This window comes from Drosophila sulfurigaster, chromosome 2R, assembly GCF_023558435.1.
Source record: "Drosophila sulfurigaster albostrigata strain 15112-1811.04 chromosome 2R, ASM2355843v2, whole genome shotgun sequence".
NCBI lineage: Eukaryota > Metazoa > Arthropoda > Insecta > Diptera > Drosophilidae > Drosophila > Drosophila sulfurigaster.
In genome coordinates this window covers 12,545,855-12,570,656 of record NC_084882.1, presented here as the reverse complement: position 1 = coordinate 12,570,656, position 24,802 = coordinate 12,545,855, and the positions used below count along the sequence as shown (strand labels likewise).

Sequence of the window (24,802 nt, the reverse complement as noted above, 5' to 3'; positions counted from 1 at the left end):
CTTTTGACCCCGCCGCACTAATTGCCGACGAACGCTAATGACTGTGGGGAGCATTTTCAGCTATCTGGTCACGCCCTGCGCAAAGTATTGCCAACTGCCATTTGCGGCAAGCTAAGCGCAATTAATTAACGCTGCTGTCCACTTTTGCAGAATGGCGAGTATGAAGAATAGAAAAAAAATTATATAAAATGTAGAAGAGAAGTTGGCTAAAGAAATGCAGCTTAATGCTAAATTAATTCCAATTACCACCAACCAACTGCAGTCCGCAGTCCGCAGAGAGTCAGCTACCGACAAGTGGACACTCGACCACAAGTCCGTCCACCGAGGCAACGCCCCTTCAGCCCGCCCCCGCCCCCCAGACTCCCATAATTTAGCCACGCTAATGCGCGCGGACGGAGAACTGTGTGGTCAACAAAAGCCGCCGCACGCGCTGATTTCCCATGCCACCACATCGCAAAAACCTGCCACTAGAGAGCCAAGAGTCGAGACCCAAGTCGGGGTCCCTTTAAAATAAGTATGAATTATTATATTTATTTTTTCCGTTTTCCATGCTGCCTGCCCGCAGTGAACTTGTTTGGCTTTGTGCCTGTTCGAAAGATTCGCTAATTAATAATTAATTAAGCTTACAAATTGCCATGCCCACAATACACTGTGTGTTCCCTTCAAGTCGAGTGTAAGAATCAAAAATAGAGCAAGAAAAAAGTGAAATAAGAATGCGCAGAGAACTTTGCACTTTTGAAAGTATTCCAATTTTCTAGCATTTCTTTTGCTGCCTTCGTGTGCCAGCAGAAATCCAGAAAGCCAGAAAGCCAGAAAGCCAGCATCATGAGCAGCAGAAGTTGGCTAAACTTTTGGCCGTCATAACTTTTGGCACAATGTGTCGCCTAGGCCAAAAAGGCGCGTCCTCCTATATACAATATATAGAGAGCCAAACAAAGTTTTTACTGTCGCATTTGTTGCCGGCAAAACTGAACTCGACTCGCGACTCAACTCAACTCGACTCGACTCGACTCTTGCCAAGTTTGGGGCACTAAAATGCAGACACACGCTTTGCTGCACATGAGCCTGGTCGAGTGGAGCCATCGCTGGCAGGTCCTTGTAAGGATTTCCCGCTGCTTCAAAACAAAACGCACGTGTGCCCCAAACCAACTGCCCACTTGCCCCCTGCCACTTACCACTTGCCACTTGCCACCACTCGTTGCCATTCAACATGGAGCAGCTGCAGCTGACCTTTCGCCTGCCCCTGCGCCAAAGTGAACACAGTTCTCATTTTTCTCTGTGTGTTCGTGTTTTTTTTACTCTGTGTATAAACTGTGTATTTTGCGAATGTGAAAAACTGAAACTGAAAAGCGCAAAACATTTTATATTTAATTGGTGAGTGTATGACGAGTGTGCACACACACATATGTGTGTATATTATAGTACCGTTTGTGTATTTGTATTTGTTGCCTCGTCTGCTGCACCCATCCAATTGAGTTTCAAAGTTGCAATTAGAGCAGCTTCAATGAGCGACCCGCCACTGACCCATTGGGGCATAACGTTCATGAAAACAGTTCCGAGACTGGACGCCAACAAGGACGATGCAGAGCAGAGCAGAGCAACAGAAACAATGCGTATCAAAAGAAACATATCGCAGACCATTAAACTCCAAAACCAACCTTATACAATCAAATACAAAAGACTCAAATTTGAAATAAAGCCAAGTGATGTGCCAAAGGGTCCGGGCAAGGTGTGGAGATTTAGCCACAAGGGAGAGGAAGCGGAGTAAGAGAATGTTGCAGTAAGTGAATTATCGCAGCGTTTTGTGCGCAACTCGTTAAAGCCACCAATTAGGAAAAGCCTTTAAAAATAATCCCGGCAATTATGGATCTCATTGAGAAACATGCGGCTCAAGAGCACTTAACGTTGAGCTCAGATTAAATTTAAGAAAAACAAATTACAAAATATTTGAATAGATTTCATTAATAATAGATTGATGATAATATGCATTGAAAATATAATATTAGACTTAAATAATAATATTACAATAAATTATTAATTTACCTAAAGATAGTAAAATAAAATGTATAAGGAAGGAATATAGAAAGTTTTAGTTACTCAAAATAGAAAGATATAATAATGAAAAATAAATAAAAGTTAAATTTTTCTTTTTAAAAATTTATTAATCTTATACATCATTTTATTCTTGCAGCTTTTTTTTAACTTCTTATCCAAAAATGAAAATAAAAAATCAATAATTAGGAGTTATTCAAAACTAAATTTACATTTGGAATTTATTAATTTTATACAACATTTTATTTTTGCACCTTTTATTAACTTCTCTCATCTTTTAAGCTCTCTTTTCTTTCGTAATTAAAAACTCAACAACAATGAATAGAATAAGGCTAAACCTATTGCTTTATAATATTATAAAAATGTTTATTATTCGTAGTTTGTTTTTATTGCGTTTACTCTAACCACATTTCTAAAAAAAAAAGACTGTTGTGTTTTCATTTGTTTATGGCATGTTGATTGGGGGAACAACAAACAATTGGGTTGGCAATTCAGTTGGATCTTTGAAACTACGTTTTGCATGAGAAACTAAGCGAACCGCATGCAAATCGAATGAAAAACCAAATTGAAATCACTTTGCCTTTGACTGCGAGACGAGAGTATTATGCGAATGCGCCCAAAGCAGTGTCGCCACGCCCCTTTCGTCTACCGCACCGCCCTCGTCTTGATCCCCAAAAAGTGTCAAGTGTTTATCGATGGTAGGAAGGATGATGACGATGGTTGACGATGATGGCTATGATGATGACGATGATGGATGGAACGGGGGCGAGGAGGAGGAAGAGGAGGAGGATGACGGCAACGTCGTCGTTGATTTCTTTACACGACATTTAATTGAGAAATAATTGAATAGGTCGTGTGAAGTGTTTGTTTGGCGTTTGCGGTCTTACGTATCGATAAGCCCGGTTCGGTAAGCCCGTCGCAATGAAATTAGCTTTGTCAAACGACGCCTGACATATGCACGGGTTGAAGTTGAATGGCGCGGAAAGATGTATTGCAGCGTGAAAACGACACAGCGAGTTTGTTAATGAAGTAGTCACAGTCACCGGAGAGAAAGTCTCTCTCTATGTGCTCTCTACGAGCATATGCATAATGTGCCACACACATATTGGGAAGCAGTGTGTGTGTGTGCTTTGGCAAGACAAAAACAAAGTCAAATCATGAAAATATCACCCGTTCCACCATGTCAAAGGCTAAAGTGAGAATTCACGTTTGATTGCAACCTCGAAATGTGCAATCATTCGTACGCTTATAATTGCAGTTGCAATTTAGACAAGTTTATTGTGTGGGGAAAGAGATGCAGAAGGTGACGAAGAAGTTGCAAGTGCTAAACACCTGTTAATTGCAATGAAATGCTAAGAATCAGTAGTTATTGAAGCATTAAAAGCTTAATTATAATTACATTGTTTACAGCCTATTTCTGTGTAATTTACAATTTAATTCAAAGCTACAATTATAATAATTAAATGACTTGAGCATTTTATGAGACGATGGATTGGTATGTTTATTAAAATCCTTTTACAATTTCAAATAAATGTGTATTACCAAGTTTGACTCGTTTTTGTTGTTATAAAATGAATCTGTTAGCACGCATTTATTATGTCTTACAATGCTTGTAACTTAATATGTTTTTAACATGAGTAAGCATGAGTTTGTAATGCAAAAAGTATTGTTATGTTTTTATGTTTAAATCAGTCAACTCGCTAAATAATAAATTGCGTACAAACGAACTTGCTCTTCCTCAAAAAATACGCTTTAGTTGAGCGTAACTGATAAAAAGATGCTTTGCTGGACTTTGAGATACTCTACCGAAAATTAATACTAAACTAATTTAAATGAGTGTAAGTTAAATTTAATAGCTTAGTGAGCTAAACTAATTTAAAGGGTACACAGGTTAAACATTGTTGCCAAAACTTAGCTACATGTTCGGGCTGTGTTTTGTGGCAATTACGTGAGGAGCAAAGCAGCTCTGAATCTGAATCTGAGTCTGACTCGGAATCGGACTCGGACACGATGAGAGCGCAATTAGAATCGCGGCTTCGACTTCCATGAATTGTGGGTTAATGTCAATGCCAAGCTCGTTAATCGAAACTGGTTTGTCAGCTGCCAGATTCTATATATAAGAGATGCGTGTGTCGCAGTCGTGTTGACAGTCAGAACAGTTGTTGCCCGAGCATAATGTATCTACCTCTAATTTGCTGCTGCTGCTACCTTCTGGCCTTGATGCCAGCGGAGGCAGCGCTGAAGTCTGCCTGGCAGCTGCCCACAACGGAGGAGATGCAGGCGAGTCTGCAGAGCTGTCGCTTCGAAGCTGCTGGCATGGATGCCGAAACGCTGCGCTGCCTGGTGACGCAGCTGGGGCTCTGGACGGACGAGGAGGGCTACAATGCGAAGCGCATTGCCAAGATATTTGCAGCACAAAACCAAATGCAGGAGCTGATGTTGGTTATCGAGTATTGCAACAATAAGGAGCGACGCGTGGAGGAGCCAGCTCAGTGGGCCTTTGAGGCCTACAAGTGTGCCACCTCGGGTCGATTTGGCAGATGGGTTCAGGATTATATGGAACAGATGATTACAGAATAAAGTATAAAACGTAAATTAAATTTATTGAACAAGTAAATGAATTGAACTTGTGCGCCATGATCAGGGTTCTGGCTGTGGGGTTCACTTTAGGCCTGAACGCTGTGCTTCACCAGCTGCAGATTGGAGCGCATGAAGCACATGCCTCCACGATATGCCCAAGTGCAGGCATCGCTGCCCTGAGAGTTGTTGTCCGCACAGGCGGCAATCTTCTGATGGGTTTCATCCGTATGATCCACATTATGACCTCCGGCCAACTGTTCGTGTATCTTGTGCACATCGAATCCGTGGGTGGCATCGAAGAGACCGAATTGCTCAAAGACGCACTTTATATAGCAACGACTCTTCTCCTCATCGGCAAAATCCCATTTGACGAATTTGGCCACATCTTCGGCTGTGGCCTGCACCTTCTCGGCACAGACGCCGCGGAATCTAACCAGATCATCGTGGGTCTTCACCACATAGCCAGCGCCATGCTCGTGATGATGATGATGGTGATGCTCGTGCTCATCGGCCAAAGCGACAGCCAGCGTCAACAGCAGAATGAGAACTTTCATATTTAAATGCCTTGCCTTGGACTTGAACAGCGAAGATGCTGCGCTTGCAAACTGCAATATTTGCTGCGATTGCATTTATATTTATAGGTTACCGCACAGAGACAAGCAGCTAGAAGTCACCTTCTAAGGTCTACACATAAGTGATTGACTGCTTTATTGATTACCTTATCGTGGGGTTAAAGGACATACATTATAATCAGGGTTCACTACGACCGTTCAGTGGGTGATAAAGACACATCTGTAAACCAAGCCCACTCCTATCAAGAGCAGACAAAAAGTAAACAATTTTAAAATTGTCTTCTTATATTGCAATGGGTATACACTGCTTTATAATCAACTAAGGTAGTAATTAATTTTAATTTCTAAAAAGGGAATATTATCGTCGAGTTTACTCACATAAATCACACCAGCACTCTCACTCATTATTGATTGTTTTTGATGATAAGATTCAAATCGAATTTTAACCGCCAACAATAAAGCCATCTATCGTTTAAAATAAATGACGCCATCTATTGGAAACAACATCGCGGTAGGTGGAAGTACCGCCATCTACCGTTGAATTGACACTGTCGCCATCTATTTATCAAAAGAAATTGCACAAGCGACAAAGCTGTCAGCTTTTGTATGTGACTGCCACGTAGTATTTTTTGTATAGTATTTTCACCGTTACATTTTGAAATCACGAACAATGCGAATATTTATTAAAAGTTAAAAAGGGATTAATCCAATTACATTATTAATGAAATGATATGACTAACAACTCAAACGAAAACATAAGCTATACTTTAAAGCAGTCCATAATCTAAGCGGATGTTGTGCACAAAATTGTGATTTATGCAGCTTCTTGATCAGTAGAAAGCTTTGCAGGCATAATTCATAGCATTTTAATCGTGATGATAACACACATCTGGCACACCATAATCAAGTAGTACTACCTGACAGAGCAAGATGCCATGAAAAGTTCAAAGACTCATTATGCCAATCAAACAGGCAGCGCAAACGTAAAAAAGGGAAAGCGAAAGTTCATGCAATAAAGAAAACGCAACAGGAGGCAGCCTCAGCCTCAGCCCCAGCAACAGCAACTGCAAACGACTAACAATAACAACAACAACAGCAAATATCTTCAAATTGTTGATTGACCCCAAGAGCTGTCGGCATATCTACATAGGCGAGTGTGGGTGGGGAGCATAGCTGACAGACCGACACTTATCACCTCTGTCAGTGAACGTGACTCCAACATAGACAACAAACGTCGAAGACAGACCAACTATAAGATACCCTGTAAGCAGGATACTGATATGTATAAATTCATTACAAATGCTATTCATGAAATTTATATACAAATCTACATCATAATAATTCTTTTGTCCAACTATGAGATACCCTGTAATCACGATAAAAAGTATAATTTCATTACAAAAGTTGTCAATGAAATTAAAAATACACTAAATTTAAGTACAAATCTACATAATATTCATAAATCTAATTGACCAACTATAAGATACCGTGTAATCAGTACACTAAAAGGTTTAATTTCATTACAAATGTTATTGATTAAATTAATATCTACATCATGTTTTCAATTTTACTACTTTGAAATGGAAATAATACACCCTTCTCGCTCACAACTAGCCAGGGTATAACGAGCTTGCAATTGAGCAGGCGGTCACAAAGTGTGGGGCAGACAACGGGGCAATATAATAGCTGTTTTGGAAACAAAGTGTGGGGCGTGCGGTAACAGAAATGGCCACAATATGAATAGCAGCAATTCTTGGACATTGCAACGAAAGTGAAACTAGCTAAGCTCATTTGTTATGGGCTAGAATGGAACGCGTGACTGGGTAGGTTGCGGATGGGGCTGGACCGCACCGCAACTGAGACTGAGTCTGTGACTGTGACTGGGAGCCAGCTATGATCAATAGCTGGTCAATCTCTCGCTCATTATTCTAGACTTTCGCTCAGTTAACTGCAGCCAATTGATTGCGATGCCAAAGCAATTAAACCAGAAGTAATCAAAATGCAACAAAAGGCATTTTAATGATTTATAGAGGAAAGCACACTGCACTTTGAATACACTAACTGCGGCGTAAAATAATGTAAATGGATAGATATTACTAATATTAATTATAAACTTTATTTACAAAAATTTAATGATAGAAAAAGTCAGTTTATTGATTTATTTAAATATTACAAATATATTTTTCTATAAATATTGAATTACATTTACATAAATCATATTTTATTTTGGTAGTTTTATTATATTAATCTTTTTTATTATTATTATTATTATCTTTAAATTACGTACACAGTTCTTATACATCAAACTTAATTGTAAATATAGGTATCATTAATTTAAGTTTGAGAATAGAATGTTTGCAGTTTGCACCTTTAAAGTACTGCAAAGCGATAAATATCCTTTATGGCCGTTGGCAAACTATTTGAAAGCACTGTGCTACCCCACAGCAGTCTTCTCGAAACTAGGCCAACTGCAAGAAGTTCCTGCAGAATGCCATAAAGCTCCATTGCCAAAGGCAACACCACCACAACAACAACAAGAGCATTGACTGCGACGCCAAGTCGCAACGCCAGACGCTGGCGTCGCTGCTGCCGGTGAAGGTATAAAAGGTAGGAGACCGCCCAGTTGCTCGCTCAAAATCCAATAAGAAACGCGCGTGCGCAGCCGCCGTCAGTTGAACGTCAGCAGCCTCTGTGCCAACAACACTCGCGTATCTCTTGCGACTCTCAGTCTCAGTCTTTAATTTAACTCAACTCTCCCTCCAGCCAAGTTCGTGTATCTGCGTCGCCAATGCTAAAGTGCTGCTTAAGCTAAAGTGTCAGTGCGATTTAGTTGCATTTAGTTATTTTGCATGTGCAATATATTGCAATATAATTTATAGCAACTTGTTTTCAAAGTCATTACGTGTCGTGCAGCAGCAGCAGCGTCAACGTCAACGTCAACCACAAGACAACAACAACAACATCCAGCTGCAGCTTAACAAATTGTGCATTTTAAAAGTAAACACAACAAACTGTACGAACAAAAAAAAAGAATAATATAAACAAAAAAGAAATAACCCAGTGCATTAATTTTGATTCGGACTTTTCTTGAGCTTCCTGCGAACACAACTTGCATACGAAACGCAGTATAAAAACGAAAGACAATGCAAATGACAAAGGTAAATGATGTCTTGATTGGGCAATGATCAAAAAATTATTGGTGTTGGAATTGGAGTTTTTGTGTGTTGTGTTGGTATGAGTGTTTGATTTAGATCCCACGCTTCCCCCATTTCGAGCAGCACTTTCACTTTTGATTATCTTTGTTGTGTGGGGCCAGGTTTAAGGTTACATTAGAGACCATTTTATTGCCTTTGAACTGGTCTGATCTCTTTGCCCATGACTCTGAGTGCTGTGTGGCGCAGCTGTCTGACTCAGCCACACAGACACACAGTCTCTAACATGCAAAACTGGCCAACTGTGGCAAATGCAAGCCAAAGAACGAGAGCGAATGTGCTAAACGGACATAGCAACAAATTGCAAAGCAATTCAGAAAGCTACTAACGACTGCTAGATACCCGAACGATAGCTAAAGAATATTTAAAAAATAATACTGGTATAATTGCAGCTCTCTCGCTAATACATAGCTTCCAATTTGTATATATGCTATATCGAAATGCTCTTGGCTAGATTTTAAACTTTTAAAAATAATAAAATTATTATGACACACTCTTTTTAAAATCCCACATTACTAATTTTGTTTATACCCTTTAAATGAGGCAACCAAAAAAAACAAATTCGAATACGTGGTGTTATTTATTTTATTCACTATCCTTTTTATATCGTTGAAAGCTAACTAATTGACAAGCAAGCAAAAACATGACAAAATGCTAATGAAATGCTTATATAAATTTAAACCTGAACCTTAATATGTATTAAATTAAATTTTAAAGTCCTGCAGAAGCTTCCACTCTATAAATAACTTTATTCACTCAATTAAATCTCGTCTAACAATAATGATAGTTAAATTTTAGATTTCCTTCAAGTACAGTGTATTCGGTATACACTGCTATACTTTAAGTTATAGTAGGTTGCAATTGATTTTCCAATGCTTTGGTGGCACACCCACATAGACAAAGCTGATAATCGGCAATTGGAGCTTAAACTTTTAAGCCTAAACACATCCAGGGCCAAGAGCGTGATCTTCAAAGGCGACCCGCAGCATCTCGTGCATCATTTTCAGCTAACGTCTGTGTTGCTGTTGTTGTTGTTGTTGTTACTTTGCTTGTTGTTGTTTTAAACAAGCCACAAAAAACCAAAAAAAAAACTCGTAGTTTTGGCACTTAAGCTGCCCCAATTTCAAGCATTGAAGTGCACTTACACTTCATCATCGTCATAGCTTGGTGTTCATGATCATGATCATGATCCGTTCATGATCGGCACGAGCTGAGCAATTGCTCTGTGTGTGCTTGTGTGAGTGTCTATGTCTGTGTGTGTGTGTATGTGTGTGTCTGTCTGCAGTTAGTTGTGTGCTGTGCTGTGTTTGTTGTTGATTCAATTTCAAACAATTCGATTCATTTCACAAAAGCCAAAAGGAAAAGCGTTGAAAATTGGTCTCTGATCTTTCAATTGATGTGCTGCGCGGCTCTTTGGCTCTCGTTTTGAAAGCCAGTTTGAGACACTCAAAGACAGTTAAAGATAGTGAGGGCGCAGGCGCAATCACGATATCTGTATCTGTTGTTGTGGTGTTGTGCGTGGGTGGAGAATGCTTTTCTTTCTACTATGTTGCCATGTGTCCATGGGGCAAGGAAAGTCAAAGTGAAATGAATGGAAAGCAAAGCCAATTACTAGCCCAGCAGACTCGGGCTCTCTCACTTAGCTGGTAATCTGAGCACAGAGTTGGCACGGATTACAACAGCAATTGAGAGTGGCAGGCGTGTGCAAATGCAAAGATCAAGATCAGATGTGGAAACTCGGTCACAGATCACAACAGAAGTATGTGTGTGTTACTATATATACATATACAGCATACTCATGTATTCGTCACTTCATGGACTGGCGCATTTCCATGTCATGCTGTCCACAACTGGACAACTGGACAACTGGTTGACTTGCTTAACCGGACCTATGACAAAGCTCCAGAGTCTGCCTAAGGAAAGGCTCAAAATTCCATTTGTGCTCAGCCCATGCGCTATCTATTGGCTTGGCCGCCGTCCGTCCGGTTTGATCTCAGCTTCATCGACATCGACATCGACATCTACGTCGACATCAGCTTCATATAGAGTAATCCAATTAAAGGAACAATCTACATTTCAATTCAAAACTAATGAACTGTAGTTAATTCTCAACAATGGCCAGCACACATGTGTTGCTGATTGTTGTTGTTGTTGTTATTGTTATTGCTTTATAGATATATGTATTTTTTTTTTGTTTCTGTTATAGTTTAACTACGAGTATATTGGACCACGTTTTTATTCTGTTTCGACTGCAATACATAGTAGCTCAGAGATCGTAGCGAATCGATCTCTCAATCGCTTAACTGGCATTTGAAAGTCATGAGCGACGATGACGTCGAATCTCTGGTCAAAACGTCAAAAACGCTTCTAGTATTACTAAGAAATTGAAGTCGTAGTCGAGTTCGCCGGCTTCCTTGTCGTTAGTCCCCGACTTCCGTCAAAAGAAACTCTGTAGAATTGTTAACAATTCATTGATTGATGATCGATAAATGGCCGATCAATTAAGCAGCGTTAAATGGCTTAGTGACAAATCACGGACTCCACACACAAATGCCAAATAAAGCCTCTCCATTCTGTTCTGTTTTCACAGTACGTCTTGGCCATTTTGCTGTTGGCACTGGCCCTGTGCGTCAGTGGCTCCCATGGAGCGCGTCGTCTGCGCAAGAAGCCAAAGGTCTACAATGCTCTGATCACAACCGATGACAATCTCACCTCCAGTCGTGCTTATCCTGTCATTCAGCCCACCATACACGAGCCAGGCTATGCGCCCTTTGGTCCTTATAATCCTTTTGGATTCTACAGTCCCCCTGTGGTGAGATTTGGTCAACCGCTGGTGCCAGGCTTGCCACCCAACGAACGCGTAAGTTAACAGCTTATAACTGTCTAAAATATGTCTGTAGCATTTGCCTTTTCAGCTGCCTTATCCACTGCCCACTGCCACACAATTTCCGCCTATTTATGCACCCTATGATCCCAATCAACCCAGCATTGTGCCCGGTGAACAGCAACCGGCTTCGCAACCACAACCCGAGTTGGCACCACAATCTCCTACAGCAGACGAAACAGATCCCAAGGAGATTATGACCAAGGAGCAGTTGCCATTGCCGTTGAACGACCAAGGACTGCCGCCTGTGCTGATTCCACTCAATTCTCCATACAATGGACAGTCAATGCCGTTGCCACCTTATTCCTACAGCCAATATCCGCTCATCTATGATCAGCAAGGTTTTGTGCGACAACGTGAGAACTATCTGCCGCCCTACGATTACTATCCCAGTCAGGGATATCCTACACGCAGTCCTGCAGCAGCCACCGCACAGCCTATGCCCCCAGCGGAGCCTCTGCAGCCTCAGCAACCTTTGCAGCCAACGCAGCCGGAAGTGCAACCGTTGCCACTCGATAGCTTGGACTCAACGCCCAGTTTTGAGGACATCAAGAACGGTTCGGAGAACAAGAATAGCGATGTACCCGATGTGCCGCCGCCGCCAATACCTTCGGGTCCAAAGCGTTCCAGAACAGTAGATAATTGATGGAGGTGGATGTAGGCCTTGTGTTGCCTTTCGAAAATACTCGTATACACACGTATTTATTACCATTTTTTCTTAAGCATTTCTGATTCTAATGTATTGTGCGATGTCGTTTAACCCATAAGTTTTTTTTGTGTAAGTGTTCAACAAAGATAATTAAATAAATATAATAACCGCAGAAGCGGTGAATGAACTTCAACTGCACTCTGGGGAAATGGTTTGTTGAGCTCTTGATGGCATTCTGTGCCTGATGCCCGTGGGATTTCGTTTGATTATCATCCACAAAAACGGGCCTATAAATGCAGCGCTAATTGCAAGCAATGGCACAGTTTGCATTGAACTCATTCTGCAAAATGAAATTCACTTTACTGTTGATTCTCTGCTTTTGCCTATTCAATTTGGGTAAGTCCAAGAATATATTTTTATATATCTCATTGGTTTTTTAAGCCGCAATTTCTCACATACAGCCTATGGCAATGCTGTAATCGGCACTAAGCCGCCATTTGTGCGGAGCCGTTATAGCCTCCGTTGGCGTAAGACCACAACAACCATGTCACCTAGTACAACAGGTCGTGTCGTGGAGCCGGCCACGTCTACTCAGCATCCAGCAGCCATGCTTGGCACCTCAACAGCCAGTCCAGATTACGACTATTATGGCACCGGGGAAGCTGCCGACAACTTGGTGCATAAATAAATACCAAAGTTGTAGCTGTCACTGTGACAAGCAAAATCTACATATACTCACTTATGTAACATTCACATAGTGGCAATAAAATTTAAATAAATACATGTGCATTTTTAATTTTCCAAATTGAAAACCGCTCAGCTTTCATTTGACCGTTACTGCAGTTTTTAAAAGAATAACAGAAGCAATCAACAGAAACCTGTTAGTTAACATAACATGCAAATACTACACTAAAATATACTTTTAAATACTAAAAAACTTTGCTTGGGTCTCTGGCATTAAATAAAACAAATGTAAAATAGTTTGGTGTTTTAAGGGAAATATAAAATAAAATATATTCAAAATCTATATATATTTATATATACTATTTAATGTGTAATAAAAGTTTGATTGCTTAAAATGTTGACGTAATGTTCAATTCTACAGCTCAATCCAAATATGTTTTTCCTAAATTAAATAAAAGTTTTAGTTTAACAAAAAATTCTAAAAACTACCTATAAGAAATCTATATATCAAGAAATTGCATAGCAAATGCTTCAAATTGTGCATTTAGTTTTTGCCAACTCTGGTGAGCAGCGTACTAGTCGTTGAACAGATTCATTGCATTAACAGAAATTGGTATTTTGCAAACCAGTTTTTTCAGAATGTTATTAACAAATAAGTGTGCGCAGCATGGACTGGGAATGGGCTTTCAAAAAGTTGCAAGTCTGCTTAATAAGCGAACATATTCTTGGGTGGTAACGGCCGCCGGCTTGAAGGTAACAACAAAAACATTGAATGCCGCTGAATCAAGGGGGAAGTGGGGAGGCAGCGTACCGTTGTGGTGGTGAGTATTGTGTGTGTGTGAGCTGAGATTTAGATTGAGCAGCTTTGTTGTTTGCGCGCAGCAGCAGCAACAGCAACAGATATGTGAGCTCAGTTCTCTATCCGACATCAACGAAAACAGCAGCAACAGCAGCAGTAGCAACTGGTGTTATTGGCAATTACAACAGACAACAAGCACTCACTTTAACCACAAAAGCAGCGACAAAACGCAAAATGGTGGTAAGTGAATATCTGATTCATTAAAACACAAATCGAAAACAAAAAAGTCGATACCACATCTTATGACATGATTATCGCTTTGAGGGGGGCACGCGAGGTCATCACCATCCGATTAGAAGGCCAGCGAAAGTCTCTCAGCAAATGCATTAAACACTTGTTGCTTTCGTTTATAACAAATATTGTTTCTGAATGCAGGCCAAACTAACCGAGCAAGAACGAAGTGAGAAACTGCAGCCACTGTTGGACGCAGGCTGGACATTAGTTGAGGGACGTGATGCCATTTACAAGGAGTTCCAATTGAAGGACTTTAATCAAGCTTTCAGCCTAATGACTGGAGTTGCCTTGTTGGCCGAGAAAATCAATCATCATCCGGAGTGGTTCAATTGCTACAACAAAGTGCAGGTGACTCTGAGCACTCATGATGTTAATGGCCTTAGTAGCCAAGACATTCGCATGGCCAACTATTTGGAGGCCCAAGTCAAGTTGTTAAACTAAATTGTTACTGTATATGCTATTTGTATCTTAATGCCTGTTTATTTGGAAATGAAATAATTAGCCCAATGTGGACTTACTTAATATTTGATACTCCTCCAGTTTCATCACATCTGGCGAAGTTCCATCCGTAATATAACCGATGCTTTTAAAGAACTTTTGCGAATTATCATTATTATTCAATACGGTGAGCATTACTTTTTCTAGACTCCAATGGCGGGCGCAAGCTTCAAGAGTTTGCATCATGAATTTTCCGAGACCTTTTCTTCGATAGTCTGGAGATATTTGTATCTCATAGCTGATTAAAAATAATTATTAGAAAAGCACAATTACAGTTTTAACATTTACAGTTACCAATAGAGCACGCAGTCGCCATCATCCATGTCGAAGCGAAACATTGTATAGGCCACAGGTTGTTTTTGTTGGTTCAGAGCAACTAAGTAGCGTGCCCAATTCTTGTTTAGCTCCGATTGTTTTATTTTCGGCTTCCAGCCCATTTTTAACGCCTTGTAAAAAGGACCAACATTCTGTTCAGCCAATTTGAATGCCCATTTCAGGGTCTTATCATCCATGTCGCCTTTGGTGCGGCAATATAGTTTGAACTCCTCGCCTGCATTAGATTTGTAGCTATCATATGTCAGTTTTTCAAGTGGGTTCTTTTCCCCTCGCAGCTGCTTGTATTAATTTGTGCTTTGCACCGGCGCTGAGTTCATCACGATGGGCCATTATTGCTTAAATTACTGTTTAACAGTGAATAAATATTGTTTAAATGATTGTTAAGACAGCGAGTGGTCTACTAAAAAGCGGGAAACCAGTGCTGACAAGCTCTCATAGTAGCAATACAACTCTGAAAATATTGCCCAGCACTCCCAATAAGGTATTCCTCCAATAAAAAACAAATATTCAAGAGTTCATCGATATATTGTTATCGACTTTTCTCCATCGCTAACGATGGACAAGCTGATCCAAATGTAAACAACAACAAATACATAAACAGGCTCGTCTAACAAACAGAAACACGTATTACAAAAAAAAATAAAAACAAGTCGAGAGTAATTTTGAAGAAATGTAAGACCTTTTAATGTATATTTTTTAAGACTGTTATCAAATATTGTTGCTGACGTTATCAATTTCTACTGTTGCTCAGAACAAAACAAACCATTTAGCAACATGTTTAGGAAGTCAAAACCTCAAGTAGCACCACCACCTGCAGCACCCACAATCGAAGAAATGCTTGCTGATCTTGAAACATTTGAGATTGCCCAACCAACAGCAAATACAGGAAATTTTGGTAACAGCGCCGCGTTTGAGCACGCACTGCTTACAGAACCCGAAAACTTGGCCCTGGAAACCTGGTGGCAGGTATTTGACGAATACGAGCAAAAAGTCAGGAAACTGGAGGCGATGGAAGGCACATTGGACACACAAAAGGAAAAGTTACTAGCATGTAAACAAAATCTAGAAGAAAAGGCTAATCATCTGCGCTTGGGTATTAATAAGCAACAAAATCTAATAAAAGAAGTTGTTGAATGTTAACCAATTGTAAAGAAATCCTGTTATTATCGCAAGCATAGTTACAGTCAATTATTAAATTAAACGAATTAACTATTATTTATGTGGGCAAGTGTGACAGCAGAAAATATTATAATTCCGATACGGTCTCACTATCCTGTGCTTTAGAAAGACCCCGCAGACGGTCACTCTCCATACACAGCGACTGTTATCGAGTATATAGTTAGACAGCGCTCAGAAAGTATCGATACTAGTTACCTGCAGCCGTTTTATATGTGGGGAGAAATAAAATATTTGTTTTTAAAAGCATTGCATTAAAATGCAAGCGTTTAATTGAATAAAATGTAAGTTTCACATTAGCACGCGAAAAGAAAAATAAAAAGTATGAGTGTACGAAATTCAAGAACATATTTGCTATTTTCGTCCCGTCAATAAGCCAGGGAACAGGTTTAGGCCAGAAAAAAACTTGGCTGGCTTACCATTTACGCCACAACGTTAATGGCAATACAGCAACGAGCGGAGGTCGATTGTTTATGTGTGTGTGCGTGTTTGTGTATATGTGTATATTCGTGTAGTTGTTTTAATATTTTGCCTGTGAGTTTTAGCCCAAATCCAATTATCAAAACGAAAAAAGTGCAACAATTTGCTATGTGTAAGAAAAATAACCCTTGTGGCTGACTAATTGAATTTTCCGCATTTTTATTTTGGCTAAGCCAAAGCACAGCTACCAACAACAGCAACAGTGAGCAGCAGTAACAAACACAATTCAAGAATACACACACAAATAAAAAGGATTATTAGCCAATTAAACTGTTTGTCAATGTACAAATAGAATGCAATTCATTCAATCACTAAATAGAGAAATGTGTGCATTAACACAAAAAGAAAAGAAACAACTAAGAGGCTAACAGTAATTTTTCACGGGCACACAACACAATCAAACGAGCGTATGTATAAATATGTATGTGTTGTTTATGCCTTCGCATGCATGTGTGAGTTCGTATTAGAGCTAGTGTTCATGTGTGTGTGCGTGATTCGTGTGTGAACAAAGTGCTAATGAGATGCTGAAGCTGAATCTGCGCTGCGGCTGCTGCTGCTTCTTCTGTCTGGATAGCAGTTTGTTGCTTTTGCCATTTATGCAAAAATACGTAAATTTTGAACAAAAGATGTACACACATATTTTATTGTTTTTGAACTGTTGCGAATTTCGCTTCTCGCTAACGAACTCGCCTGCAAAAGGTGAAAGCAACTTTTTTACTCACTTGAGATACTGTTGCTGTTGATGCTGTGATTTGCGTGAATTACACATACAATGTATGATTGTACTCTCTTATACTATGTATAATTTTGAAGTGCAAGCTCTTTGTTGTTCGACCGTTATTGCAATCAACTCGATTAAACTCATTCTTCTCGCATTCATTCTGTTGCAGCAGCTAAGCGTGAGATGTCACATACAACGGATGTTTTCCCACTTTGGCAATACCAACAACAACAACAGTAACACCAACCGACAACAACAACAACTGCTGCAATAATGTAAGAGGCGGAGGGGCTAACAAAGGTCAAGCAAAGCCAACAAAAAACCCCAGCCTAGAACTAGTTAGGTTTCCACACACACACAAACACATTTACACAAAAACACACACACACAAAACATAGTGAGAATTAAGCAATGGGCTGGTTGCTAGCGCTCCTTGCACTGCTCTTCGCAATCAATGAGTTGCTCGCAGTTCCCACTCCGCTCAAGCTACCAGGTAAGTTCCCAATCAGAATTTCGCTAGCTCACTTGGATGCTAATCTCTTAACACCAATAGGCTACACACATAAACTGACGCCATACATCAAGCACTGGGAGGCAGCGAACTTCGATCGCTCAGTGTTGCAGGTGGCACAACAGCGACACTTGGAGCAGGCACGCGCCCGTCGAAAACGTCAAGTGGATCCGCCGTCAAGTGGCCTGGGATTGGCGCACACAATACGCCTGAATTTCTCTGCACACGACAGGTGAGTGGACTGCGTGGGCGGGCTTTAATTCAAAAGTGCATTATTCACATTTGTAATTCTTTTGTTTCTTACAGAGACTTTCTTCTGGTGCTGCGTCAGCAGCCAAATTCGGTGTTCGCAAATGATGTGGAAATCGAAAACACACTGGGACCCATCGATTACGATGTGTCACGCATTTACACGGGCACTCTGGAGGATGACGAGGCTGCCCATGTCCAGGCGATACTCACAAGTGATAATCTGCTCGATGGCACAATTGAGACGCAAGCTGAGCATTATTATATTGAACCAGCGCAGCGTTACTCACAGCAATTGGCCGAGAGTGGCGTTCATAGCATTGTCTATAAGCTAAGCGATGTAAATATGCAACAACACAATTCATTTGCCAGCGGTTTGTCATCTAAATCGCCCATTAAGACGCATTGCGCCAGCGAACGTTTGAGGCAGAAACGTTGGTTGCCCGAGGAGGAGGTAAGTAAACAGTTTATAAATACAAGAATCAACTGGTAATTGTTTTGTAATTTGCTAGCACGTCACTGCTCCAACTTATAATCGCAATCCACCGTTGCCGTTGGATCTTGAGGTTCCCTACAACGATGATTTTCGAGTGCTGGCCTCCGAGGAGGATCGCAGTGAGGAGGCACCGAAAAAATCCACAGTAACAACAACAACGACTGTGCGAAGCACGGAAAGCTTTCTGGCGACGTTAACGAAGCCCACACCTAATCGCAATATACTTGTAAATAACTTTAATCCCTCCAATGTTGGCGATAGCAGTCGCAGCTACAATGGCAACTCCAATACCAATTCAAATTCTAACAACAACAACGTACGCAAATTGTACACGAAGCATAAAAACATCATTGTTAGCACCTATAACCGGCCAATAGAGCCAGAATTTGGCACACCTTACGAGGAGCCGAATGCCAACAATAGCAACAGCCTGCCAAATAACTTTTTCAATGCCAATTGGACAACGCTCTCCATGGGCAACAGCAACGGGGCCAATGATCGTCCCAGCCATAAGACGCATGTAGAGATTATTACCAAGAATGGCGCCACCAAGAAACCCAATATTATTGTAAACAATTACAATCCAGAGATAATATTCGCCCCAAATCCACACAATCCCAGTTTTAACACCATGCTGATGACGAATCTGTTGAGTGGTCGTGGCGATGATATTCATAGCTCGCCTCGTCTGCTTTATGATCGTAAGACGACTTGCATGCTTTATTTGCAAGCGGATCACACATTCTTCCAGAAGATGGGCAGTGATGAGGCCTCAATTGAGGCTATTACACGGCATGTTCAACGCGCCAATTCTATTTATCGCAATACGGATTTCAACAATGATGGAAAACCAGACAATATTACGTTTATGATCAAACGTATTAAGGTTCACAACATGAATGCTATGAAGGATCCTAGCTATCGATTTCCTGGCAATTATGGCGTTGAAAAGTTCTTGGAATTGTTTTCAGGTAAGTCACAATAAAGATAGATTCATAATTCTTTTAAGTAACCTTTACATTTTCGTTCCACAGAGGAGGACTACGATGCCTTTTGTCTAGCCTATATGTTCACCTATCGTGATTTTGAGATGGGCACTTTGGGTCTGGCATGGACAGGTGATCTAAAGAATGCCGGTGGCGTTTGTGAAAAGAATGGCCACTATCGAGGATCGCTAAAGTCGTTAAACACAGGCATTGTGACGCTCCTCAATTATGGCAAACATGTTCCACCTGCTGTTTCGCATGTGACCCTAGCGCACGAAATTGGCCATAACTTTGGCTCACCTGTAAGTACAACTTAAAGTCCGCTATATTTCGATAATTACAAGGTTATTTTCTCTGCTTAACAGCACGATCCAGAGCTGTGCACGCCAGGTGGCGAGGATGGCAATTTCATTATGTTTGCACGCGCGACATCTGGCGACAAAAAGAACAACAACAAATTCAGCGCGTGCTCCTTAAAGTCAATAGAGCCTGTGTTGAATGCCAAGGCTCGCTCAATGAAAGGCTGCTTTACGGAGCCGCAATCATCGATTTGTGGCAATGGCGTTGTTGAGCCAGGCGAGCAATGTGACTGTGGCTGGGAAGAGGACTGCAAGGATTCCTGCTGTTTCCCCATGTCGCGGAATCCGCACATCGATGAAACGCCCTGCACACTGACGCCACATGCACGCTGCAGTCCGTCGCAAGGTCCTTGCTGCACAACCGACTGCAAGGTGAAGTTTGGCGACAAATGTCGCGACGACAATGGTTGCCGTGATCCTTCGTTTTGTGATGGTCGTGTACCTCAATGTCCGCCATCGGTGAACAAACCGAACAAGACCATTTGCAACAAGGAGTTTGTCTGCTATATGGGCGATTGCACAGGCAGCATATGCCTGGCCTACGGCCTCGAGTCATGCCAATGCATACCAGGACCTGAGGATGATCGCATCAAGTCATGCGAGTTGTGTTGTAAGTTGCCAGGTGAGAATAATCCGTGTCGCAGTTCGTTTGAATGGAATGAGGCGCCCTTCGATGTGCCCGATATGTACTCCAAACCGGGAACACCTTGCAATGACTACAATGGGTAATTAGATGAAGCTGACTTAAATATTTTGTTTACTAATTTCACTTTTCTCATAGCTACTGCGATGTGTTTCAAAAGTGCCGGGAAGTTGATCCGTCTGGACCTTTGGCTACGCTGCGTAAATTGCTGCTGTCAGAGGAGAGCATTGCTACTTTCAAGAAGTGGATGCAGCAACATTGGTACACTGTAGCACTGGCTGCCATTGGAGTCTTCTTGCTACTGGTACGTGATACGACAAGAGTTTATTTTTCTTCTCTGAAAGCTGTGAATGCATTTCAAGTGGATTTATTATTTTAAAAAAATGGGAAAACGTTTTTGTGTGTTATTTAATAAGCATGATTTTATATCTTTTAATTATTTGCTTCTAATCTGTATGAGTATTTGTTTTAAAAAGTTAATGCGTGTGGTCACATGTATGTTAAGGGATCAGTATGAAGCCGAATCACACGCCATGGGCGAGGGTGAGCCCCAGATATGAACCCGAAACCTGAAACTAATATACCTTATTATAAAGCGCTTCATTTGCCTATTGATTATATGGCTATTATTAGAACGCATTTAAGCGGGCATTAAGCTTGCATCACACTAAACCATTAAACTTCAAATTGTATTTATTTATTTTCACATGACTAATGATTTTCTTTGTTCTTGCTATAGATACTGAGCACAAAGCTGCTGGCGAAACGATCGAATCTGAAGCATAAGTCGGTGACAATCATTCATAGTGCCACCACGGAAACTGTGCGATTACCGGAGAACAATAACGGCGTCATCGTACACACGGCGGTACGCACTAAAGTGCCATTCAAGAAGAAGGTTCGTGGTGAGCGCAGCAAGAAGTCGACCAATGGCGTTGGAGCAACAGCAGGAGTACGTTCAAGTGGAGCAGCTAAAGCCACTACCAGCGCAGAGCCAAAGAAAACATCAAGAACGCAGGGAGTGACAAAGAAGAAATCAAAAACGAGTGCAACTGACGAGGATCAAGCTAAGAAATCCAACAAAAAGCTCGGCAAGCATATGAAGGAAATCATTGATTATTCACAGCGCAACAATGGTGGCAATGGCGACGATGGCTCCAATCTGTCGACGAGCAACAATCACACCAACACTTTTGGCAAAGTGCAAAAATGGCTTCTGGAGTCGCCGATTGTGGCACAACCATTATCGCACATTGAGCATAGCTCACGAGTGCGCAATGTGATGAGCAAGTCGCAGTCAACGCCAGAGCGACTGGTGCAGAAAACGCCGCAAAAGACCAAGTCCATGGGCAACCTGTCCAATGAGAAGGTTAAACTGCAGGTCGTCTACAAGCCACCATTCAAGTTCTCGCTGCGGCTGTCTAAGAAGCCCAAGGTGAAAACGCACGTTGTGGGCGTCAGCGCTGGCGCACGTCCAAAGCGCACACAAAAGAGCAATGCACGCTCCAGTGGACAGCCGACCACGTCTAAGGGACCATATACGGAACGTGCAAAGCGCACTGCGCTGCTTTTGTGCAACGAAGCAGAGGACGATAATCAAATTCTGACGCTCAACGAGCCCAACTACGAGACACTGAAGCCACCAACGCAACGCAATAGCACCGACCACTGCTATGAGAATGTTGATTTGCCCAGCGGCAGCGCCGCGGCAATTGATACGAAGCCAAGCAGCAGCAGTAGCGGTGGCAAAATTGCACCAAGCTCAACACGTGCCAGCCCAGAAGGCGCAGCAGCAACATCCACAGCAGCAGGACAACGTAGCTCCTATCGACGCTCAAATTCGTTGTCCACACACAATCCGTTTGCAGTGGCGCCGCGTCGTAGCAGCAGTAAGGCGGGCAAGAATGAGGCACACAACTCTGGTGGATCCATAAATTTAACGCGCAACTTTGGCAGCACACAGAATCTCATCAATCTGAGCCAAAACATGGCCAAGTCCAAGAAGCGCAGCAGTCTCAATCTTAAGGCAAGTGCTGCCAAGAACGGAAAAGATCCGCCTATAACTGCAGCATCAGCAGCAGCTCCCACTGCAGCAACGCCACAGCGCCGATCAACTTCCAACGCCAATCTGCGCAGAAACAGCAGCGTTTCGAATGCGACGCCGTCACACCCAGCACCGGTGCCGCCAACGCGCAACTCGCGCAACAGCTTCAGCAACATTCCACGCGCCAGTCTCAATGGACAAAGCGGCTCCAACTCCTCCTCCTCAGTGGCAGCAGCTGCAGCGACGGCATCTCATGCGCCGCCGCCTAGCTTCTCTCGTCAGTCGTCGAGCAGCACAACGACCACTTCGTCCAGTGCTGCAACGTCAGCGTTACCGCATCATGCGCTACAACAATCCGCCTCCGCAAGCGCCGTGACCAGCAGCCAACGGCAAACGACGCAACCCATTCGACGCAGTCTTCACAATTTCAGATCACGCTCAACGGCAGCAGCGGCAGCAACAGCAACGCCAGCATTACCCACGACGGCAATGGACAATGGATTGCCATCGGATCTGGAGGTGGTTGTCTCTGATATTGAGAATTTGGTTAGCTAAGAGCAGCGCCATTTCTTTTCATTTCAAACCAACCAAGTGAAAGTGATAAGTCCTAAAGTTAGTTATACAAAAAAATTGTCGCATAGGTTTAAATGCATATACATATATATATATAAAAGAAAATTTAGATTTGTATATATTTAAAACATATATACATATTATCCAAGATATGTATGTACTTTACACTGCCTTAAACTTGCCGTTTCTGCTGAATATGTGAATGCCACGCCAATACATCCCCTCCACACACCCTGCACACCAAATACCAAGTACCAAAACGACCACAATTATCATTAATTAACGCTAACAACGCTCGTGCTTATGGCTCTATCAACACACAACGCCTAACTTGACTTATCCATAAACCATAAATGCTCACCCACCCAAAGCCAATGCCAATGCCAATGCCACAACAACACGACCACAATCACTATACATACCACACCACCGCCGAAGCCAGCCGCACTCACCGCACATTGTACCTTTTACTACTTAACTGTTGTATTGTATTCGTGATCTGTAACTATATATCTTGTAAACTGTAATTTAATCTAATGCTATAACCTAAATTGTGTGCGGCTCTCGAAACTTGATCGTCTTGCATATACGACACACTTCGCAATGTTTTTCCTAGTATCACACAGTGCTCTCTGAAAAATAATCAAAACAATTTTTATAATGCAAACCTAAAATATATCCCATAGATCGATTACAATATACTCTTTTCGTATGTATATCCAAGACCACTCACAAATCGATTGCTGCACACAATCAGACTATTCTTGTACTATTATTGGCCTGTTAATATTGTTTTCTACATAGAGTATTATGTTTTTTGTTAGATTTCTACTTCTATATATGTAAGTATCGCGCTATCTGTTTCTCTTAACTACTATCATTGTCATCTGTAAACTTCGACACACAGAACAGAACAACAATACAAGGTGCTATTTTATTAACGAAAATGTTTAAGAACAAGAAATTAACCAACAAATTTTAAAACTTATAACATATTTTCCAAGAAGATCAAAAAACGATATTAAGATCTGTAGTTGAGAACGAAGAGAATGGAGAAGAGTGTAGCCAAGTAGACTGGGTAGCCAGGGGGAAAGTTGCAAATTAATGATACTTAGTAACAATAAAATATAACCAACGAGATAATTGTCAATAAATCAAAAGTAAAATGCATCGAACGTAGTTAATAGTAGTCGCAAACAAAATCAAATAGAGAAGTTAATGCTAATCCTCCCAGTCAATGACACATAGACACATACATTACACACACACACTAAAATGCCTGCGCCATTCTTAGTAGTAGTGTATATAAGAAATCAAATCGAAATATATACATACATAAATAGTTTTTATATGCAATAACAAAAGAAAAAAAACTAGAGCAATGAAGAAACACCTAACGATATTCATAAACACTCATAACACTCACACACGAATAGTCACGTAGCGTATCGAATCACTGAGCAAACGGCTTGCAAAATAAAACCCCCAATAATTAACGATTTGTAGTCGTAAGATAATTGGAAAACCCCTATATATATAGTCGAAGCTACTGTAATTGTAACACTGTGTTGAAAATTGGCGTTTAAGATTGCGTATAGTTCTGATATGTATTTGCATTTGTATGACGGGTGGTAAAATAGTTACACGGGGAGTGCAATTTTATGAGCATTTGCGTATATTTTTTTTGGAATATACAATTCATTATAGAAAGATATAGATATGCTACTTATGCTCAGCTCAAAAATTACCGACCCACGTAGAAATGGGACATGGGACAGAAAGTTAACGTTAACGCGTAGGCAAGCTATGAAACGAAATAACGATAAAGTACGCGACAATCGCTTTGAAATGCTTAAATGAACAAAAAAGAATAAAAATCGAATTTTAGTTGTAAGTTTAAGTCTTAACAATTGAACAAGAAAAAAAGAATAAACATAAATCGAGAACCTATGATAAAATATTTAAATATGAAACTATACAAGGCGCAGATTCTTTTTTAACGTC

The 24,802-nt window shown here is 41.1% G+C and overlaps 8 protein-coding genes across 13 annotated transcripts; 6 read left to right on the top strand and 2 right to left on the bottom strand.

The window, feature by feature from the left end:
• The first annotated feature begins 4,083 nt into the window (after positions 1 to 4,083).
• LOC133838210 (uncharacterized) lies at positions 4,084 to 4,857 on the top strand. The gene has a single exon (XM_062269224.1). It carries the CDS (start codon positions 4,228 to 4,230, stop codon positions 4,630 to 4,632), a length of 405 nt encoding a protein of 134 aa, XP_062125208.1. The 5' UTR covers positions 4,084 to 4,227; the 3' UTR covers positions 4,633 to 4,857.
• LOC133838209 (general odorant-binding protein 99b) lies at positions 4,630 to 5,253 on the bottom strand. The gene has a single exon (XM_062269223.1). The coding sequence runs from the start codon at positions 5,184 to 5,186 to the stop codon at positions 4,719 to 4,721; it is 468 nt and encodes a 155-aa protein (XP_062125207.1). The 5' UTR covers positions 5,187 to 5,253; the 3' UTR covers positions 4,630 to 4,718.
• A 2,856-nt stretch (positions 5,254 to 8,109) lies between these two features.
• Positions 8,110 to 12,136, top strand: LOC133838202 (YLP motif-containing protein 1). The gene is made up of 3 exons (XM_062269210.1): positions 8,110 to 8,362; positions 11,007 to 11,276; positions 11,332 to 12,136. The coding sequence occupies exons 1-3, from the start codon at positions 8,348 to 8,350 to the stop codon at positions 11,944 to 11,946; spliced, it is 900 nt and encodes a 299-aa protein (XP_062125194.1). The 5' UTR covers positions 8,110 to 8,347; the 3' UTR covers positions 11,947 to 12,136.
• Positions 12,137 to 12,193: 57 nt separating this feature from the next.
• Positions 12,194 to 12,730, top strand: LOC133838208 (uncharacterized). Its single transcript, XM_062269221.1, has 2 exons — positions 12,194 to 12,345; positions 12,411 to 12,730. Exons 1-2 carry the CDS (start codon positions 12,264 to 12,266, stop codon positions 12,635 to 12,637), a joined length of 309 nt encoding a protein of 102 aa, XP_062125205.1. The 5' UTR covers positions 12,194 to 12,263; the 3' UTR covers positions 12,638 to 12,730.
• Positions 12,731 to 13,095: 365 nt separating this feature from the next.
• LOC133838205 (pterin-4-alpha-carbinolamine dehydratase) lies at positions 13,096 to 14,250 on the top strand. Of its 4 annotated transcripts, none has more exons than XM_062269216.1 (3): positions 13,096 to 13,454; positions 13,519 to 13,672; positions 13,868 to 14,250. In XM_062269216.1, the coding sequence occupies exons 1-3, from the start codon at positions 13,273 to 13,275 to the stop codon at positions 14,165 to 14,167; spliced, it is 636 nt and encodes a 211-aa protein (XP_062125200.1). In that variant the 5' UTR covers positions 13,096 to 13,272; the 3' UTR covers positions 14,168 to 14,250. The 4 variants fall into 4 exon arrangements, with proteins under 4 accessions (XP_062125200.1, XP_062125202.1, XP_062125201.1 ...); XM_062269218.1 differs by having other exon boundaries at positions 13,097 to 13,451; positions 13,522 to 13,672; XM_062269217.1 differs by having other exon boundaries at positions 13,097 to 13,454; positions 13,522 to 13,672.
• LOC133838206 (N-alpha-acetyltransferase 40) lies at positions 14,187 to 14,890 on the bottom strand. Its single transcript, XM_062269219.1, is given in 3 exon segments — positions 14,187 to 14,462; positions 14,519 to 14,823; positions 14,825 to 14,890. Coding segments are annotated over 3 exon segments (609 nt in total). The 3' UTR covers positions 14,187 to 14,224.
• A 397-nt stretch (positions 14,891 to 15,287) lies between these two features.
• LOC133838207 (uncharacterized) lies at positions 15,288 to 15,729 on the top strand. The gene has a single exon (XM_062269220.1). It carries the CDS (start codon positions 15,335 to 15,337, stop codon positions 15,698 to 15,700), a length of 366 nt encoding a protein of 121 aa, XP_062125204.1. The 5' UTR covers positions 15,288 to 15,334; the 3' UTR covers positions 15,701 to 15,729.
• Positions 15,730 to 15,891: 162 nt separating this feature from the next.
• On the top strand, positions 15,892 to 24,231 carry LOC133838198 (disintegrin and metalloproteinase domain-containing protein 10). Of its 3 annotated transcripts, XM_062269205.1 has the most exons (10): positions 15,892 to 16,020; positions 17,107 to 17,430; positions 17,491 to 17,680; positions 17,755 to 18,151; positions 18,210 to 19,164; positions 19,228 to 19,481; positions 19,545 to 20,263; positions 20,320 to 20,485; positions 20,658 to 20,724; positions 20,921 to 21,010. In XM_062269205.1, the coding sequence occupies exons 2-10, from the start codon at positions 17,349 to 17,351 to the stop codon at positions 20,965 to 20,967; spliced, it is 2,877 nt and encodes a 958-aa protein (XP_062125189.1). In that variant the 5' UTR covers positions 15,892 to 16,020; positions 17,107 to 17,348; the 3' UTR covers positions 20,968 to 21,010. The 3 variants fall into 3 exon arrangements, with proteins under 3 accessions (XP_062125189.1, XP_062125187.1, XP_062125188.1); XM_062269203.1 differs by lacking the exon at positions 20,658 to 20,724 and having other exon boundaries at positions 20,921 to 24,231; XM_062269204.1 differs by lacking the exon at positions 20,658 to 20,724 and having other exon boundaries at positions 15,902 to 16,020; positions 17,110 to 17,430; positions 20,921 to 24,231.
• The last annotated feature ends 571 nt before the right edge of the window (positions 24,232 to 24,802 follow it).

Bases quoted from the DNA above. Each gene is read 5' to 3' on its own strand.
- LOC133838210 (XM_062269224.1), top strand. From the start codon at position 4,228: ATGTATCTACCTCTAATTTGCTGCTGCTGCTACCTTCTGGCCTTGATG.
- LOC133838209 (XM_062269223.1), bottom strand. From the start codon at position 5,186: ATGAAAGTTCTCATTCTGCTGTTGACGCTGGCTGTCGCTTTGGCCGAT.
- LOC133838207 (XM_062269220.1), top strand. From the start codon at position 15,335: ATGTTTAGGAAGTCAAAACCTCAAGTAGCACCACCACCTGCAGCACCC.
- LOC133838198 (XM_062269203.1), top strand. From the start codon at position 17,349: ATGGGCTGGTTGCTAGCGCTCCTTGCACTGCTCTTCGCAATCAATGAG. The intron at 17,681-17,754 runs GTGAGTGGACTG...TGTTTCTTACAG, and splicing joins AATTTCTCTGCACACGACAG to AGACTTTCTTCTGGTGCTGC. The intron at 19,165-19,227 runs GTAAGTCACAAT...TTCGTTCCACAG, and splicing joins GTTCTTGGAATTGTTTTCAG to AGGAGGACTACGATGCCTTT.
- LOC133838208 (XM_062269221.1), top strand. From the start codon at position 12,264: ATGGCACAGTTTGCATTGAACTCATTCTGCAAAATGAAATTCACTTTA. The intron at 12,346-12,410 runs GTAAGTCCAAGA...TCTCACATACAG, and splicing joins CTTTTGCCTATTCAATTTGG to CCTATGGCAATGCTGTAATC.
- LOC133838205 (XM_062269215.1), top strand. From the start codon at position 13,273: ATGTTATTAACAAATAAGTGTGCGCAGCATGGACTGGGAATGGGCTTT. The intron at 13,455-13,515 runs GTGAGTATTGTG...GTTTGCGCGCAG, and splicing joins GGCAGCGTACCGTTGTGGTG to CAGCAGCAACAGCAACAGAT. The intron at 13,673-13,867 runs GTAAGTGAATAT...TTCTGAATGCAG, and splicing joins CGACAAAACGCAAAATGGTG to GCCAAACTAACCGAGCAAGA.
- LOC133838202 (XM_062269210.1), top strand. The intron at 11,277-11,331 runs GTAAGTTAACAG...TTGCCTTTTCAG, and splicing joins GCTTGCCACCCAACGAACGC to CTGCCTTATCCACTGCCCAC.